General features: G+C 37.8%; 1 protein-coding gene across 2 annotated transcripts in view; it reads left to right on the top strand.

Moving 5' to 3' along the window:
• DCC (DCC netrin 1 receptor) overlaps window positions 1–16,137 on the top strand; it is a 1,201,543-nt gene that overhangs the window by 984,962 nt on the left and 200,444 nt on the right. For both annotated transcript variants that reach the window (XM_051851212.3, XM_051851210.3), the window contains exon 14: window positions 8,113–8,223. In XM_051851212.3, coding sequence (XP_051707172.1) covers window positions 8,113–8,223 — 111 coding nt within the window. The remainder of the gene's footprint in view (window positions 1–8,112; window positions 8,224–16,137) is intronic.

The raw sequence follows: 16,137 nt of genomic DNA, 5'->3' as shown, positions 1-16,137 counted from the left end.
CTCTTGTTATGAGTTGCCAAGGCTATGGAAGCCCCCTGAGTTCCCTGACTCTGATAATTTTTAGACAAGGCCATGGTCAAAGTGGAAGTTCTCTCCTCCTTTTTTCTAAACCTGAAAAGAATTTCATTGATAGTTTGATTAAAATCATATTGAATCTGTAAATTGCTTTATGTGTGTGGTATGAGCATCCTTTTGAGTTCCTTTTCAGGAATTTCATCAATCTTTGTCTCCACATCCTAATACTGAAGTTTTGTTGTGTTCCTTTGGGGAAATCATGTTGTTTTCCTTGTTAGTATTTCTTGTATTTCTACATTTATTTTTAATTTTTGTGCAAACAGTTGATTTGCTTCATTATTGGGTTTTATCTTTGATGTGTGCCTCTATTGTTTAGTAGAGTATCTGCTCCTTCAGTGAATACCCAGAGGCATGTGTTGGATAGGGCCAGTGCTCAAGAGTGGGGTAAAATCCAGGGTGTCACCCATATTGGGCATGGTAGATCTCCTGTATTGTCAGCAGGGGGAGTATATGATTACACCTGTTAGCATAATCACAACATCAGTGCCTGGCATTAGCCTACAGTGGTTACAACCCTTACCCATGCTGGCACATGAACCACACAAAGGATCTATGCAGTCCTCATTGTGAGTAGGGAAACCTCTACAATAATCCACCCCAGACAATCAGGAGCTCTGAGCCTGATGCTGGACACAGTAATGGCTCAGAGACCCAGCTACACTTCATGCCCTATCATGAAGTCCTAGAGTGCAGAGGATCTCCTTTCCATTGTGGGCCTGCCCTGTCCATGGAGAGAGCAAAATCATTTCCAGAGCCCACTGCCTATGGGTGCTCCACTTTGGAAGTCTGAGCCCACAAGCCTGTGATATGTTGAGAGATCGGTGAAACTTCACACTCCTTAGTGTGTGCCCAGCCCCTGTCAATCCTCCCAGCCAGACTCAAAGGCAGTGGGAAACACAGATGTTTCCGTCTGCTAAAATGCCCTGGTAGCATGCATGAGAGCTGCTGTAGCATCTATTTGTGTCAGGATGCACCTTCTCTCCTGCAGTTGCTGGGCACCCTTGTGAGGGAATGGGGAGAAAGAAATGGGCTTTTCCTTCACTGGGTTGGGAGTGCCCTGCCCCACACTGGAGCTCTAGGATAGACTCAAAGACGGTGCAGGCCACCAAGGGTTTCCCTCAGTGGTACCAGCTTCTGCAGTCTGCTCTCCCCTAATTCTCAGAATCTGGCATCTCCTCCAGCCTCTAGCTATGAGAGTTGTGGATGGCGCCCCACTCATTGCTGTGCATCTACACTTGCCACACCACTCCATGGCATTTCTCTTCTTTCTGTAGAATTTCCACTGCAAACTTCTCTCCAACTCTTCCCTGGGAATAACACTTCTGCTTTTTTTTTCTGGTCAGAATCAGCATGTCTTTTCCCTATTCAGCCATCTCGGAATTTCAAGCATATTTTTTATTGAAAAATAGATGTTTTTTACAGCTAAGAAAAGCATTACTAGCTTCATCACATTTCTTTAGAATGAAATTATAATTACAAGCATCCAGGAACTACACACGCACACACACATTGAGATTGGACTTCCAGGTTCCAAAGACCTAGGAACCACACAGTTCATCTCATCCAAACCCTTTTGTTCTAGAAGAGACAACTGAGGTCTGTGAGGTGCTTCTGTAATCCAGCACATGTTAAAGTGATGAGCCCAAGAGGATTGAAGGGGTTTAGACTACTTGTTATGTGATCCATGTTGTTATCTTTTGCTCACTCTATATTTTTGAGTGACTCACATTATTATATGACTATGGAAAGGATCATTGTGGTTTAAAATAATCCTTAGAGATAGGCATTTTGTTTAGCAATTAAGAAACTGCTTGAGATTCCTGAATCACATAACAGTTACCTGGATTTGAGTCCTGGCTCTTCTTCTGATTTCAGTTTGCCCTGAATATACAGCCTGGGAAGCTGAAGATGATGTCTCAGGTGCTTGGTTCCTGCCACCCACATGGAACCCAGCCTGAGTTCAGGGTTCCTGTCTTCAGCCTGATGTAACTCTAAGCTGTTGGGGGCATTTGGGGAGTGAGCCAACAGATTTTCTATCTCATTCCTTGTATCTGCATTTCAAATAAACAAAACCTTTTATTTTAATTTAATTTTTTATTTTATTTTTACAGGATTTTTATTTAAGGTGAACAAATTTCATGTGTTTCATATATATAGATTTAGGAGCATAGTGGTACTTACCACCCTACCATTCCTCCCACTTTTGTTCCCTCCCTCCCTCCTCCTTCCTTTCCTATTCTTTCTTTAATTTTTACAGTGACATATTTTCAGTTTATTTTATAATCATAAGATTAATTCTCCATTAAGTAAAGCACTCTATGAAATAGTAAGAATAAAAAATAAACACTGTTCTTCAACAGTAGAGACAAGGGCTATAAGCAATAATCAATTCTCAAAATATCAATTTCCCTTATAAACATTACATGTTTTGTACTCTGTTACCACATATCAGGGGAAAAATATGGTATTTTTATTTTGGGTACTGGCTTATTTCGCCAAGTTTAATGGTTTCCAGTTGCAATCATTTTGTTGTGAAAGATGGGATTTCATTATTTTTTATGGCTGAGTAGTATTCCATTATATATATATATATATATATAGTATAAAGAAAATAAAATTTTTAAAAATTACTTATAACATTTACAACAAAATATTATTTATTATTCCTTGATATCAGCTGTTACGCTAAGTATTTTGTATTCTTTTAAAAATTTAATCTTTATAACTTTATTTGACTTTCATATTACATTTTATTGGTGAGAAATTGAGAGCAAAAAGGAGGGTTCTCAAGTTTTTCATTGCACTGTAACTAACAAGTTATGGCTCAAAAATTCAAACATATTTTCTTCCTGAATTGAAAAGCTATATTATTAACTCTAAACAATAAGAGTAGGAGTATATAAAGAGATCATGGAAAACTGCAGGGGTGGAAAAAGTTGTTTATTGGATGATATAAATTGAAGATTACCTTTGCAATTAGATAAGTCAACTTTATAATATGTTAAAGCAAAAAGGTTGCCTGATCAATTTGGTTTAAAATAATAGTTAATATGCTTAGTGTCCCAGTTTGGTTAAAACATCCAACAACTTCTAGAAATACACATACATATACACACAAAACATTTAATCATAGGCTGACTTCTCTTTACCTCCAATGAATGAATGAATGAGTACAATATAAAAGAACTTCTAGAAATAGGGCCCCCAAAACTTTTTTAAAAAGATTTATTTATTTCTTTGAGAGACTTACAGATAGAGAAATGAAGACTTAGAGAAACAGGTCTTCCATTTGCTATTTCACTCTCCTAAATGGCCACAAATAGCTGGAGCTGGGCTGATCTGAAGCCGGGAACCAGGAGCTTCTTCTAGGTCTCCCACATGGTTGCAGGGTTCCAAGCACTTGGGCCATCTTTCACCACATTCCCACACACCAGCAGAGAGCTGGATCTGGAGAGGAGCAGCCAGGATAGGAACCAGTGCCCATATGGAAAGCTGGTGCCTCAGGCAGAGGCTTAACCTACTATGCCATAATGCTGCCCTTGGTGAAACTCTAGAAGATACTTAATCTTTTTAACAATATAACATTTTTTTCCTAAGATAGAGAACAACTTAACTTTTATTTAAACTGAATTTCGGGTGTTACTGATTTCTTAGGTTGACCCAAAGTTCAAATAGAATCATCCATTCTGTCCTACCTTCCTGCCCATTATTCAGTCTGGAAATGATCATCACAAAGTCCTCTTGCATTTGTGTCCTGCTTTATATTTGTTGCTACTGTCCTTGAGTCCTAGCCTGGCCACCTGGGCCTCTTAAGAAAACAGCACTGCTCTAGAACACAGAAAATGATAGGACAGAGTCCAGATTCTTCACCAGAAAGCGATCCAGGTTCTGATTGAAAAACACCACACAGGACATTTGCTTAATTTATCTGAGTCTGTTATCCTTGTCTGCAAAATGAGTGCAAATGATGTATTCTATGTGAAAATCACAAGATATTATAAACTCAAATGAGGAAATAACTTACAAACCACTGGAACATGTTGGTCAACTTTTCAACTGTTAAAAACATGATTTTATCCTAGCATTTGAAACAAATGGATGCAACAGGAGATCATTATGCTGAGTGCAATAAGTCAGACCCAGGAAGAAGAATATCATATATTTTCTTTTATTTGTGGAGGTTAGTATATAGAAAGATAGTATTTTAAAAACCAGAATTTATACACTACTTTAATAGGCAATTTGCCATCTGTTTCGCACAGGAATGCTGTAACATGGGAGGTCGTATTATTACCTTATCACCTTAGATGGCAAATTAGGATTAGAGGAGATTTCATGTATTTTTGACTTGCCCAGCAAAGCACTGCTCACAGCACTGAATCATGGAATATCCGCAACCTAGATTTCTGAGGGAAATGTCCAGACTGCATCTCTGAAAAGCCAAAAGTTCTGGTTCTGTTTATCATTTCATCCTATATTAACCTAAGTATAGGAGAGGGTCACAGTGCTAATTCTGTTGGAAACGTTTAACACAGAAAGTGCTAAACTTAGAATCCAAACTGTTGATGAAAGTATTCTAAAAGAGAAATTCAATTTTTAAAAAACATTCCACTGAGTAAAACAGCAGAGGATACCAATAGTCAAGCACATTCAGTGCAACTAAGGATGAACTTGAATCAGCAAAATAATTGGAAGCAGTTCTGTCCATGATGGATTTCTCATTCCGACAGCATCACCACCTTGTTTACTGGCCGCTCTGTTGGATGCTCAGCACTGCGTGTGCCGTTCGATTAAACATTACTTCAGATTTCCTTTAATCATAACATTCTGTATGCATATTTAAGTATTTTCGTACTTTAGCTAGAATTTCTAGATGTTTGTGGTGTGAGATTCCACAGCTTAGCCATATTCTATAAGAAAAAGCAGCATCAAGTATTTCTTAAATATGAAATACAATGCTTCAAAGAAATTTCCCAGGAAAATGTAGGTCACTAATCTGTACAAGAAGCTAAAACTTCCCTGCAGATAGAATAGAGAGGGCAACATGGAGAGCTGTCCTACTGTGCATGACTGGAAGGGATACTCACAAATAGCGTGGGCTGGTCACGTGACACACCATTGGGGATCCATCTCTGAAACAATAAATGGTCTCTCAGCTGCTTTATAATGCTCACTTCTAGCTATTAACACATTTAAATCCCCTTAAAACTGAATTAATGACTCTGATGGACCCTGAACTCAAATTACATGAATCCAAATGCATACAAATGTTTGATGAAATTGCAAATACAATTTATAGTGAGATAGTCTAATGACTATTAAAAAGTGATAGATTTTTGTACGAATAATGACTTGACTTAGAGTCTAGTGAACAAAACGTAAGATAGGGCAGTCAGAAAGATTGCCACTTATGCATCAAAATATTGCGTTAATAAAATGGTGCATCATTCAGGGTTCAACCAGAGACAGAGCAGGAGATACATACTAAGAGGTCCATTGAAAGAAACTGGCATATGTGATTGTGATAACTGGCATGCAACTGCAAAGTCCACTGGGAGGCATTAGGAGAGGCGTGCTGGAGCTTCCAAACTGAAGTCAGTATCCGGGGGCAGAAGAATGTCTGCTTCAGTTCTGCTCTTAAGGCCTTTTACCTGATTGAATCTGGCCAAGCCAAGTTGTCTAAGACAGTGTCCCTAACTTAGAAATCAACTGAATGTGGACCTGAGTCCCAGCTACAAAATAATTCACAAAAACACTGGTATTAGTGCATGATTGAATACTGGATATTACAGCCTTTTCAGATGACACATATAACTAACCACCACAGATGGTATATCAAATCAGCTGTCATAATAGGCCTATAGATATCATTGTCTATGCACTCTGAATAAAATTATCCTAAATTTCTCAGGTCAGTAACATTAGCAAATCAAAATCAGTACAGGCCTGATAGAGGGGTGATAAAGGTCTTAACTTTCAAAAGTAACTCTTTTGCCACCTGGATGGCATTCCATGTTGTTTTTTAACCTAATAATTGCTTTATGTTACCCACTGCTGTGCCCAATCAGTTTCAGTGGATTTTTCACACAGTCCTGTGTGAGTGTGCATCTACCATGTTCCAGGCACTTTTGTAGACACTAGGGATAGACGATTAAAACACCAGTGATTACAAAGGAAAAACAGCACCATTAACCTTCTCTGTGTAGCCACATTCAACTTTCAGTCTATTTTACTAAAATAGAAGCTTCTTCAGAGGATAGAACTTTGTGTTACAGATCACTTTATGTGAGTGAATTTACCAGATGATTTCTCTAGTACAGTTATTTATTGAAGACAACTATCCCTTTGTATTGCCAAGTCCTTTCTAACCATCACTGAAAATAGCATCTCCTATTAATAATAAATTACATCTTATTGTAGTACTTCTAAAAAAACTTACATGTTGTGAGCATCGTTGCCCCAATAATGTACTTTATTTATAAATTTGTCTTGGCACCAAAGACTTGTGAAATTTCAGATTAATGGAAAAGCCAGAGATTCCATTTTTTTTCTTGTTCAGAGCTGTTCAGTTCCTTGCAGTTTAAAAGAACTTGGCAATTCAGCTGAGTTCTGAGTGTCTCAAAAATGTCAGATGTTCGCTGACACGTGTATTGGTTCATTTTTTGTGCTGTAACAGGATGCCAGATTGGGTAATTTATAAACAATAGAAAATATTTTGCTTGTGATTCTGGTGATGCTTTTCCAAGATCATAGTGCCATTATGTCAAGACAAAATTCTGTGGAAGAGGTCAGAAGGGCACATAAGCAAGCCAGATAGAGGAGAAAACTCAGCCTTCTTCTCAGGAACCCATTCCTGTGATGACAGAATTAACCCATTCATGGGTGTGGAGCCCTCACGGTCTGATCAGTTCTTAAAGGCCTCACTCTTTAAAACTTTAACAGTGAAAATTAAATTTCCCCGTGGGTTTTGGAGAGGACAGCCATACCATAGCAACACATGTTATCCATTTGCAGTAATTTGTTACATTAGTAGGCTACTTCGAGATTTGGGTAAGAGGAAAGTTATTACATATCATACTAATAATCCAGTAGGTCTTTCTATGCTCTCAAAAAAAAAAAAATCCCAGTGTCAAATTATCATATTAACTTCCTTCATCTCTCATTGGAAGCTGCAGCAAAAACAAAATATAATCAGACTGGCGCCTCGACTCACTAGGCTAGTCCTCCACCTGCGGCGCTGGCACCCCGGGTTCTAGTCCTGGTTGGGGCGTCAGTTCTGTCCCGGTTGCTCCTTCCTCTTCCACTCCAGCTCTCTGCTGTGGCCCGAGATGGCAGTGGAGGATGGCCCAGGTCCTTGGGCCCTGCACCCCTATGGGAGACCAGGAGAAAGCACCTGGCTCCTGGCTTCAGATCGGCGCAGCGCCGGCCATAGTGGCCATTGAGGGGTGAACCAACGGAAAAAGGAAGACCTCTCTCTCCCTCTCTCCCTCTCTCTCTCTCTCTAACTCTGCCTGTCAAAAAAAAAAAAAAAACTAAAATAAAAAACAAAATATAATCAAAAAGATGACTTTAAGAGATGAAAGCCCACACTGGGTGTTTGGTTTGGTTTGGTTTTGGTTGCACAAGTGCCGCGGCTTTGGATTCTTCTTTCTTATTCTAAAGAAACTATAATCCCTGACCTTGACTGAATGATGGAGGCATAAACTGTTAGACTATTCCTGATTTATAGTCAGGGCTCGTCTGAACGGGGTGGAAAAATGATCCTTGCTATTTCTGATTATTTTTTCGCTGTTCATATTTTATATTTCTGCATCGGCCCTGAAGCTATTTTCAGTGGTACATTTTTATAAACTAGAAATAATACATGAGGTGATCTGAAAAAATAATCCTTTTTCTCTCTGTGATAATCCTGCCCTTTTTGCCAAAATATTAATAATTACCACAGGAATCATAAACAATGCAAATTGTGTCAACTATTGTTAAAAAATACTTGTTATTCAGTAACTTTTTTTTAACCTATGCACATTTTCTCCCCAGGACTGGAGAAGGGCAGTCAGTACAGTTTCCAAGTGTCAGCCATGACAGTCAACGGCACTGGACCCCCCTCCAACTGGTATACAGCAGAGACCCCAGAGAATGATCTGGACGGTAAGATCTCTCCCCAGTCAGTCGCAGTCTGGTTTCCATCTTCTCTGTTACCTCAGCTTCAAAGCACTCCTTTAAAAAGTTGATAAGCTACAACTTTGGGGAAAATGTATTGCTTCCATATATTCAGATGTAAAATAAAACTGAAAAAAAAAAGATGAATTGCATACATTGTCTGCAATAGTTGCTACTCTTTGAGTAGTGCAGCATTAGTTATGGTTCTTTAAGGAGGTTCCTTTTGTTCATTGTAATCTGAAATTAAATTATTTTCTATTTATGTTTTGTCAATAAGTGATCTTAATCAGTTTCTTCACAAAAATTGCTACAGTTTCTGATGGTAACCATGAAATAGAGTTATATTATATAACTTCAACTTCTCTAGCTTTTTTTAATGATGCTTCAGCAAGACATCCATATATAGTTTTTGACTTGTTTATGACTTAATCATTAATATTTGATTTGACATTTTCTTTATATAAAAGGCAACTTATTTTATCTACTTAACTGGTAGCTGTCTTGAGACATTCATGGATGAGATATTAAGATCCATAATAAATGCATTAATCAGCAATTTAAATATGACCAGAATTTTCAAAATAAGCAGGTGAAAAGTTGGTCTAAAAATAAAAATAACAGGGCTGGCACTGTGGCATAGTAGGTAAAGCTGCTGCCTGCAGTACTGGCATCCCGTGTGGGTACCGGTTCGAGTCCCAGCTGCTCCACTTCTGATCCAGCTCCCTGCTATGGCCCAAGGCAGATGAAGACCTCTCTCATACTCTGCCTCTGCCTCTCTCTATCTCTGCCTTTCAAATAAATAAACAAATATTAAAAAAATAAAAATATGTGGCTAAATATGAAACAAAGTTGAAAAGAAATGAGTAAAGGAAGCAACATAAAAATTTTTTTACTGTATAGAATTGGAGTTTCAAGTGAAAGAGGTAGAAATTAATGAGAATTAAATGCACTTAAAAAAAGTAAGTTATGATCAACATATTTAAAGTTAAGTGATCAAAACTGGGACCCAAAAATCATATATGCATTGAAAATGTGATTTGGCACAAGATCATTGCCTAAATAATTGATAGTAAAGTTGATTTTGTTTTGTATCCAGTGGACTTGAAATTATTCACTTAAAATAAAGGATAGGAATTTTGTATCCCTTCCTTTCTCATCTTTATTCTTGATCTGCTGCTTCTTCCGTTTTCCTTCCTCAAGCCTTCCTTCCTTTCTTTGTGCTTGGATTACTCCTTTTCATTCTCCATCTTTCCTTTATTTTTGTAAATATCTGTCATTCATGATTTTACTATAGCCACAAATTTGACTTTTACTAAAATAATTACGGTGGCAGTAAAATAATCAAAGGATGTTATTTCTGTAATGTTGATAATCACTAGCTGCGATAGCATATTAACTCAAAGGATATTTAGAGAAAATTTGTTAAGCACCAGGCACCATGCTTAACTTTGGGGATGCAGTAATAAATCAGAAATATATAGTTTTTTCATCAGAGAGCTGTGAGTGTAACAAAGAGAGATGGCATTTTAGATGAAGTGATTGGAAATTGTCATTGTTGTAATTCAAACCTGGCTAGATATTTTCAAAACCCTGTGGTCTGACATAGATAAATGATAGAAAGACAGACACATAGATAGATATAGACCACACAATAGGTGAACAGTTATATAGAAAACTTGCATTTAAATTGAGCCCTAAAGGATGAGTAAGAATTAGTAAGGATTATGCAAAAGAGTACATTACAAATTGAGGAATATTAATGGAAAGTAAGATAAATGTGTATTTGAAGTCAAGACAAATAGTGGCACTGTTAGAGGAATAAAAAAAGACCATCAAAGAAAATAAAAACGGCATTTGGTAAGACTTGTGAGATAGGTTCTAAATCTGACATGAACAAGTCAAGCGTTTTGAATATTATCTTAAGGTCATTAAAGCAATTACTTACTTTATCCTAAGCTATTAAAGGACTTTTTTTAAAAAACAATGATTTAATTAGGATTGCATTTTGAAGAGATTTGCCTGGCTGAAGCATGCAACATGTATTAGAAGTAGGTAGACTTAGGCATTCCAGGTAAAATAATGCTACAGGTAATACTGGAGTTTACAGAAAAGGAGTTTGAGACTTACAGGTGCACTTTTAACTTGTTTTAGGTTATGTAATTTACAAAAAAATTACACTTGACAAAATTCATACTCTTTCCAATAGATTAGTGACAATTCATTCATATGTGTTTTTTCAATAAGTACTGAAGGTATATATGAGGAGAATTTTAAAAAAAATAATGAAAATATAAATTATGATAAAACTATGCATGGATTTCAGGTTTTTTAAATGACCAAATAAACTTGTCATTCATTTTCCACAAACCTTCTAAGTTTGGCCATGTATACCAGGTGTTATTGTGCAAACTAGGAGTAAAGGAATAGATGGATAAAGTACCTACCTTCAAGGAATATTGAGTATTGAGACAATGATAAACAGTAATATATTCTCAAAAGAAATATAAAACATGTTAGATGGAATAGCAAGGCTTAGGAAGTACCATTTTATAAAGGAGGTTGAACAGGTCTTTTTAAATGGGTAAATAAGGGCCCAGACTTTAAGGAAGTGAGGAACAGCCCTGTGAACAGGTCAGACCAACACTATGAACATTAAGAGAAGACATCCTGAGACCACCCATTTGATGGTAAAGTGAAAAAGGAGCCAAGCGAGGTGAGCCTACAGCTGTGAGGATATGATTTAGCCTTACATAAATACAAAAGGATGGTTATGATTTGCCATGCAGAGATGTTTTCATATTTTACCTGAGAATTAAGTGTTCGTGGATATTTGTTTTATCCTCTCATCTAATATTATGAGCGTGTGTTACCTACTTTACTTTAGGAAGAGTAACTTAAGCTAAGAAAGTGTAACTTGCTGAAGTCAGTTAGTAACGGTGCAGCTGGAATTCAGGACTCGGTTTGGTCAGTGGCATCCAGTGCAGATCAGAGCAGAACTCCAGGAATCATAGAACTGGCCTGGTAACAATAAAGACCGTGATTCAAGACAAATGATTCTAAGAAATGAGGTCATATCACTTACTCAAACCCAGGGGACTATATATCTCTTACTGGAAGGAGTGAAAATAAACAGAGCAGAGGTGCTGAAGTTCCCATAAAGTATCCAGAATGAATGGGACTCTGCTTAACTAATGTGCTCTTTCTCCTGTCTCTGAATGAGTCACAGTCTAAGTGAAATCAAAATATAAAATCCAGCTTCTCAGATGCTACAAAACTTCCACTTAATTCCATGCCTTTCATATCCATGTGTGCTGAATATATTAATATATTAACCTGTTCTAAATCAAGAATCTCTGTGGCATGCTCATGAGGAGAGTCCTAATAAATGCCTGATTGGCTTTGTTTGAACTTTTCCATGGTCTTGGATTAATAATATCACTCTTCCACATGCAGCATTCTTTGTTTTTTCCTTTTGTGTGTACCGATGCAGTTATTAGGAAATATAATTAAGAACCTAGAATGTACGGAGTCATGGGAAGCACAAACATGAAAATGATAACAGCTCATTGAGGCATAGGCAGATTGGGGCTGCAATATTGGAAAAGACTTCACAAAAACAAAAGGTATTTAAGCTAGAAATTTCAGAGAAAAGGGATTCTGACCATTAGGTGGACAGAAAAGGGTGTGTGAAACAGCATGGAGACGTTCTCCCAAAAGAAATCATTTAAGCAAAGTCATCTCTGCCACTATTTGATCAAAATGTATACTCAGCCAAATACTCCTCTGTTAAAATTTGATTATCTTAGCACATCTCAAGTATTGCCACTTTTTTCATTCTTCCACTTCTTCATCTGGAAGTTCATTGCTAAGAAAATTTTCATCTATTTCCATTCATATACACATTGGGATGGGCATTTGGCACGGTAGTTAAGATGCTGCTTGATACCCCTACACCCTACATTGGAGCACCCTGCCCTTGAGTCCTGGCCTGCTATCTGTTTCCAGCTTCCTAATAATGTACACCTGGAACCCGGCAGGTGATGGCTCAAGTAGCTGGATCTCTGCCACCCATGAGGAAGACATGGATTGAATTCAGGATTCCTGGCTTCAGCCTGGCTCAAAGCCAAATGTAGCTAGCAGCTGGGGATTGAACAAACCCAAGATTTCTGTATCTGCGTGTCTGCCTCTGTGTCTTTCATTCTGCTTTTGAAATATATAAATGAATAAAAATTAAAAGATACACCCATTAGTAATCTGAAAACAAGGCAAATGGAATGGGAGGTATTCTTTGCTGTAGCCGAGAAGTTTGTGCTGCAAGGGAACTTCATCATTAGTATTCCCTGGATATGTGTTGGGAAACATTTGCTCCTTGCCTCGCAATTTCTTGGTGAACCCTGAAGAGTGAACTACTCATTACTCTGTAACTCTAAACTCTGCAAGTCAGTTAACAAGAAGCATCACTATTTGCACATTGTTAAAGGCAACATTCTCTCTCCTCTGTGACTTTAGTTTCTCTTGTCTTTTCTTATTGGCTTAAACAATGTGAAGACGAACAGTAACTTGGAAAAATACTCCAATTCCTTATGGATTGCCCTTTTAATTAGGATGTTTTGTTAAAGTAATTATAAAGCCAAACCACCTTGTTTGTTCAGAGTTCCCTGGGAAGCGTGCTGCTATTACTGACAGCTGGGAAGTTTTAAAATATTTATTTTCAACCTCAAAATTTCAGCTTAAAAAAACCCCAAGATCATTAAAATTCCCCAAGGTTCTTATGTAAATGTCTTGAATAAGGAAATGAGAGAATTTGTGATGAAGTTCAGCAAGGTATCCCTCTTGGAAATTGAGCTTGGGGATCTATTTTTGCTACCAGTGTTTTATTAAATGAGCAGGTGGAAATTTTCATACACAATCAATAATAATGTGGTTTTTGTCTCGACTGTTGAGGAGCAGTTTTTTTTTTCTTACTATTTGTTGAACTTTTTTTACCTAGTTTAGAGTTAATCTTATGTATGTAATGTTAGTTGAAAATAGATCTTGGGCCGGCACCACGGCTCAATAGGATAATCCTCTACCTGCAGCACCGGCACCCTGGGTTCTAGTCCCGGTCGGGGTGCCAGATTCTGTCCCGGTTGCCCCTCTTTCAGGCCACCTCTCTGCTGTGGCCCGGGAAGGCAGTGGAGGATGGTCCAGGTGCTTGGGCCCTGCACCCCATGGGAGACCAGGAGAAGCACCTGGCTCCTGCCTTCGGATCAGCGTGGTGTGCCAGCGTAGCACGCCCGCCACAGTGGCCATTGGGGGGGTGAACCAACGGAAAAGGAAGACCTTTCTCTCTGTCTCTCTCTCTCCCTGTCCACTCTGTCTGTCAAAAAAAAAAAAAAAAAAAAGAAAGAAAGAAAAAGAAAATGGATCTTAGTGAAAAATAAGGTTGGGAATAGAGGAAAGAGGAAGAAGGGTGGGAGTGCGGGTAGGAGGGCAGGTATGATGGGAAGAATTGCTGTGTTCCTAAAGTTGTATTTATGAAATGCATGAAGTTTGCATTCCTTAAATAGAAGGTTTCTGGGAAAAAATAAAATTAAACCTCTAACAAAGTGGAGAGATTTAGCTTGCAAAAGTCAGCAATAGAGAGCCTTCAGCAAGGGCAACAGTGATTCAGCAGGATAAAACAGTGAGTCTTAGAACCAGCTCTTATGTCCTGTGTCCAGGAAGTAAGTAATTAGCCTCGTAACCTTGACCAGGGGATGATAAGGTTCCTTTTTGCTTGAGAACTAAAGTACAAACACTCTTGTGATTTTATATCTGCATAATATATGAAACTCATTGAGTACAAATATTTGAGAGGTAATGCATTAAAATTTACTTTCTGAATAATGATGCTGTACAAGTTGTTGAAGCCACAAGAAAGACGGGACACTGCGTATTAAAACAGTCCTGTTAATCATATTCGTCTCAAATATTCAACTTTCAAAAATGAAAAAAAAATTCACTTGGTAGAAGAGTAAGAAGTAGAAAAAAAAAAGTTCCGACTGGTCAGAAGAAATTGGATAAAAGAGAAATAAAGAGCAGGAATGAGTAGTGGTAGTCTGAATACTATTCTCCCAAATCTGCAAATGTTGTACCTGACATGGCAGAAGAGACACTTCAGATGTGATTAAGTTGGGAGATGACCCTGGGTTGTCTGGGTGAACCCAGTGTTGTTGCAAAGGTCCTTTTATGAAGGAGGCAGGAGGACAAGTCAAAGAAATGTGACAACAAGCCCAGGATGGAGGGATACAGGAGCATGACATAGGGAGATGGCAGCCTTAAGAAGCCTGAAAGGCCACATTATTCCCTTGAGCTTTGAATAGGAGCACACCCCTGCTGACTGCTTGATTTTAGCTCATATGATGAGATACTGGATTTTTGGCTTCTAGAAATGTAAAGAAAAAAAGTCTATTTTGTTTTAAGCCACTAAGCTTGTGGTAATTTAAGCTACTAAGTATAAAAACAAGAGGAAACCAATACAATGAACAAAACAAAAAAAAAAAGTGACAGATACACTAAAATAAAAATCTGTGGAAAATAAGGTAAATCTCTTTAAGTTTTTGTTTAATTTTGATTTCATGTTTACCTCATTTTGAGACCAAAATGTATAAAAACATTGATGTTGAGTATTGGGCCTGAAGCAGAAAAATAATCAAGAAAAGGGAAAATAATAGAATATGAAATCCAAAAGATTACTTGAATTATTATTTTTATGATAAAAGGCAGCATTAAAAGTACATTTCAAAATAGAAACAGGCCATTATGGAACTAGGACTTACACATTAATGGGGCTACTGCTTGGGAAAGTGAATTCTTGAATTCAATACAAGAATGCAAACTTTTGAAGCAGGTCAGACTTGCAAGAGACATGCACACGTTTTAATGACTGCTTCAGTGACATCTGTCACCACTGTCACCTGGAGATGGGCCCAGCAATCAGCCCTGCCCTGGTGCTGTACGACCCACTGCTAGGGTAGCGCCTTTGCTCCACTCTTCTTCATTGAACGTCAGGTTCTCCTTCCCTTTGACAGCCCTGCCTTGAGAGCTCTCAGAATCTGTGTTGTCCTGATTTGCAGCCCTCCAAACCACAGTTCATGTTAGTTTACATCTTATTGTTTCTGAGTTTGAACTAACTGACAGAAATCAGAGGCTTGACATCTGAAATTGTGCAGTCCTTAGCTTAAAGAAGGTTCAATATGGGCAAGAGTTGGAGGTACATAGCATATTCTGTGCTGGTAGATGTACATAAGATATATTAAAAGAAACAGGCTAAAACCCGAAATTTTCTCTACTTTAGATGCAGATAAATACCATATCGTACATTCATATTCAGTCAAATATTACTCTTAAAAATTAAATATTTTCTAAATTGTTGGAGAAAATAAGAATATATAAAAGTACAGATAGTAAAATGCAGAAAAAAGGAACTAGAGAGGAAAACTACAATGATATCAAATGAAAGGTGAATTTAACATTTTGAAGGCACTTTTTTAGGTTTTATTAAAAAATAAAAGTTAACAATATGAAAATTGGGCAACAGGCAAGGCATTAAATTGTATCTGGGTAAAAATTGTCAATGTGGGGTAAAGAGTGTGTCTTACCCAAAGAGCAAAGAATTCTTCCTGGCAACTTAATTTGATGTTAATGGTATGAACAAAGGTGTATAGGTGGCATACCATAAAGTAGAATTTCTTTCACATTGGCTTTTGATGGGAGTTTATAGGGTCTTTTTTTTTTTTTTTTTTTTGATAGAGTTAGAGAGAGAGAGAGAGAGAGAAAGGTCTTCCTTCCATTAGTTCACCCCTCAAATGGCCGCTACAGCCAGCACACTGTGCCGATCCAAAGCCAGGAGCCAGGTGCTTCCTCCTGGTCTCCCATGGG

Source organism: Oryctolagus cuniculus, chromosome 10 (assembly GCF_051225735.1).
Source record: "Oryctolagus cuniculus isolate XC-2025 breed Fujian yellow rabbit chromosome 10, ASM5122573v1, whole genome shotgun sequence".
Taxonomy (NCBI): Eukaryota; Metazoa; Chordata; class Mammalia; order Lagomorpha; family Leporidae; genus Oryctolagus; species Oryctolagus cuniculus.
Note: the sequence above shows the minus strand (reverse complement) of the source record. Positions and strands in the feature narration are given on the sequence as shown.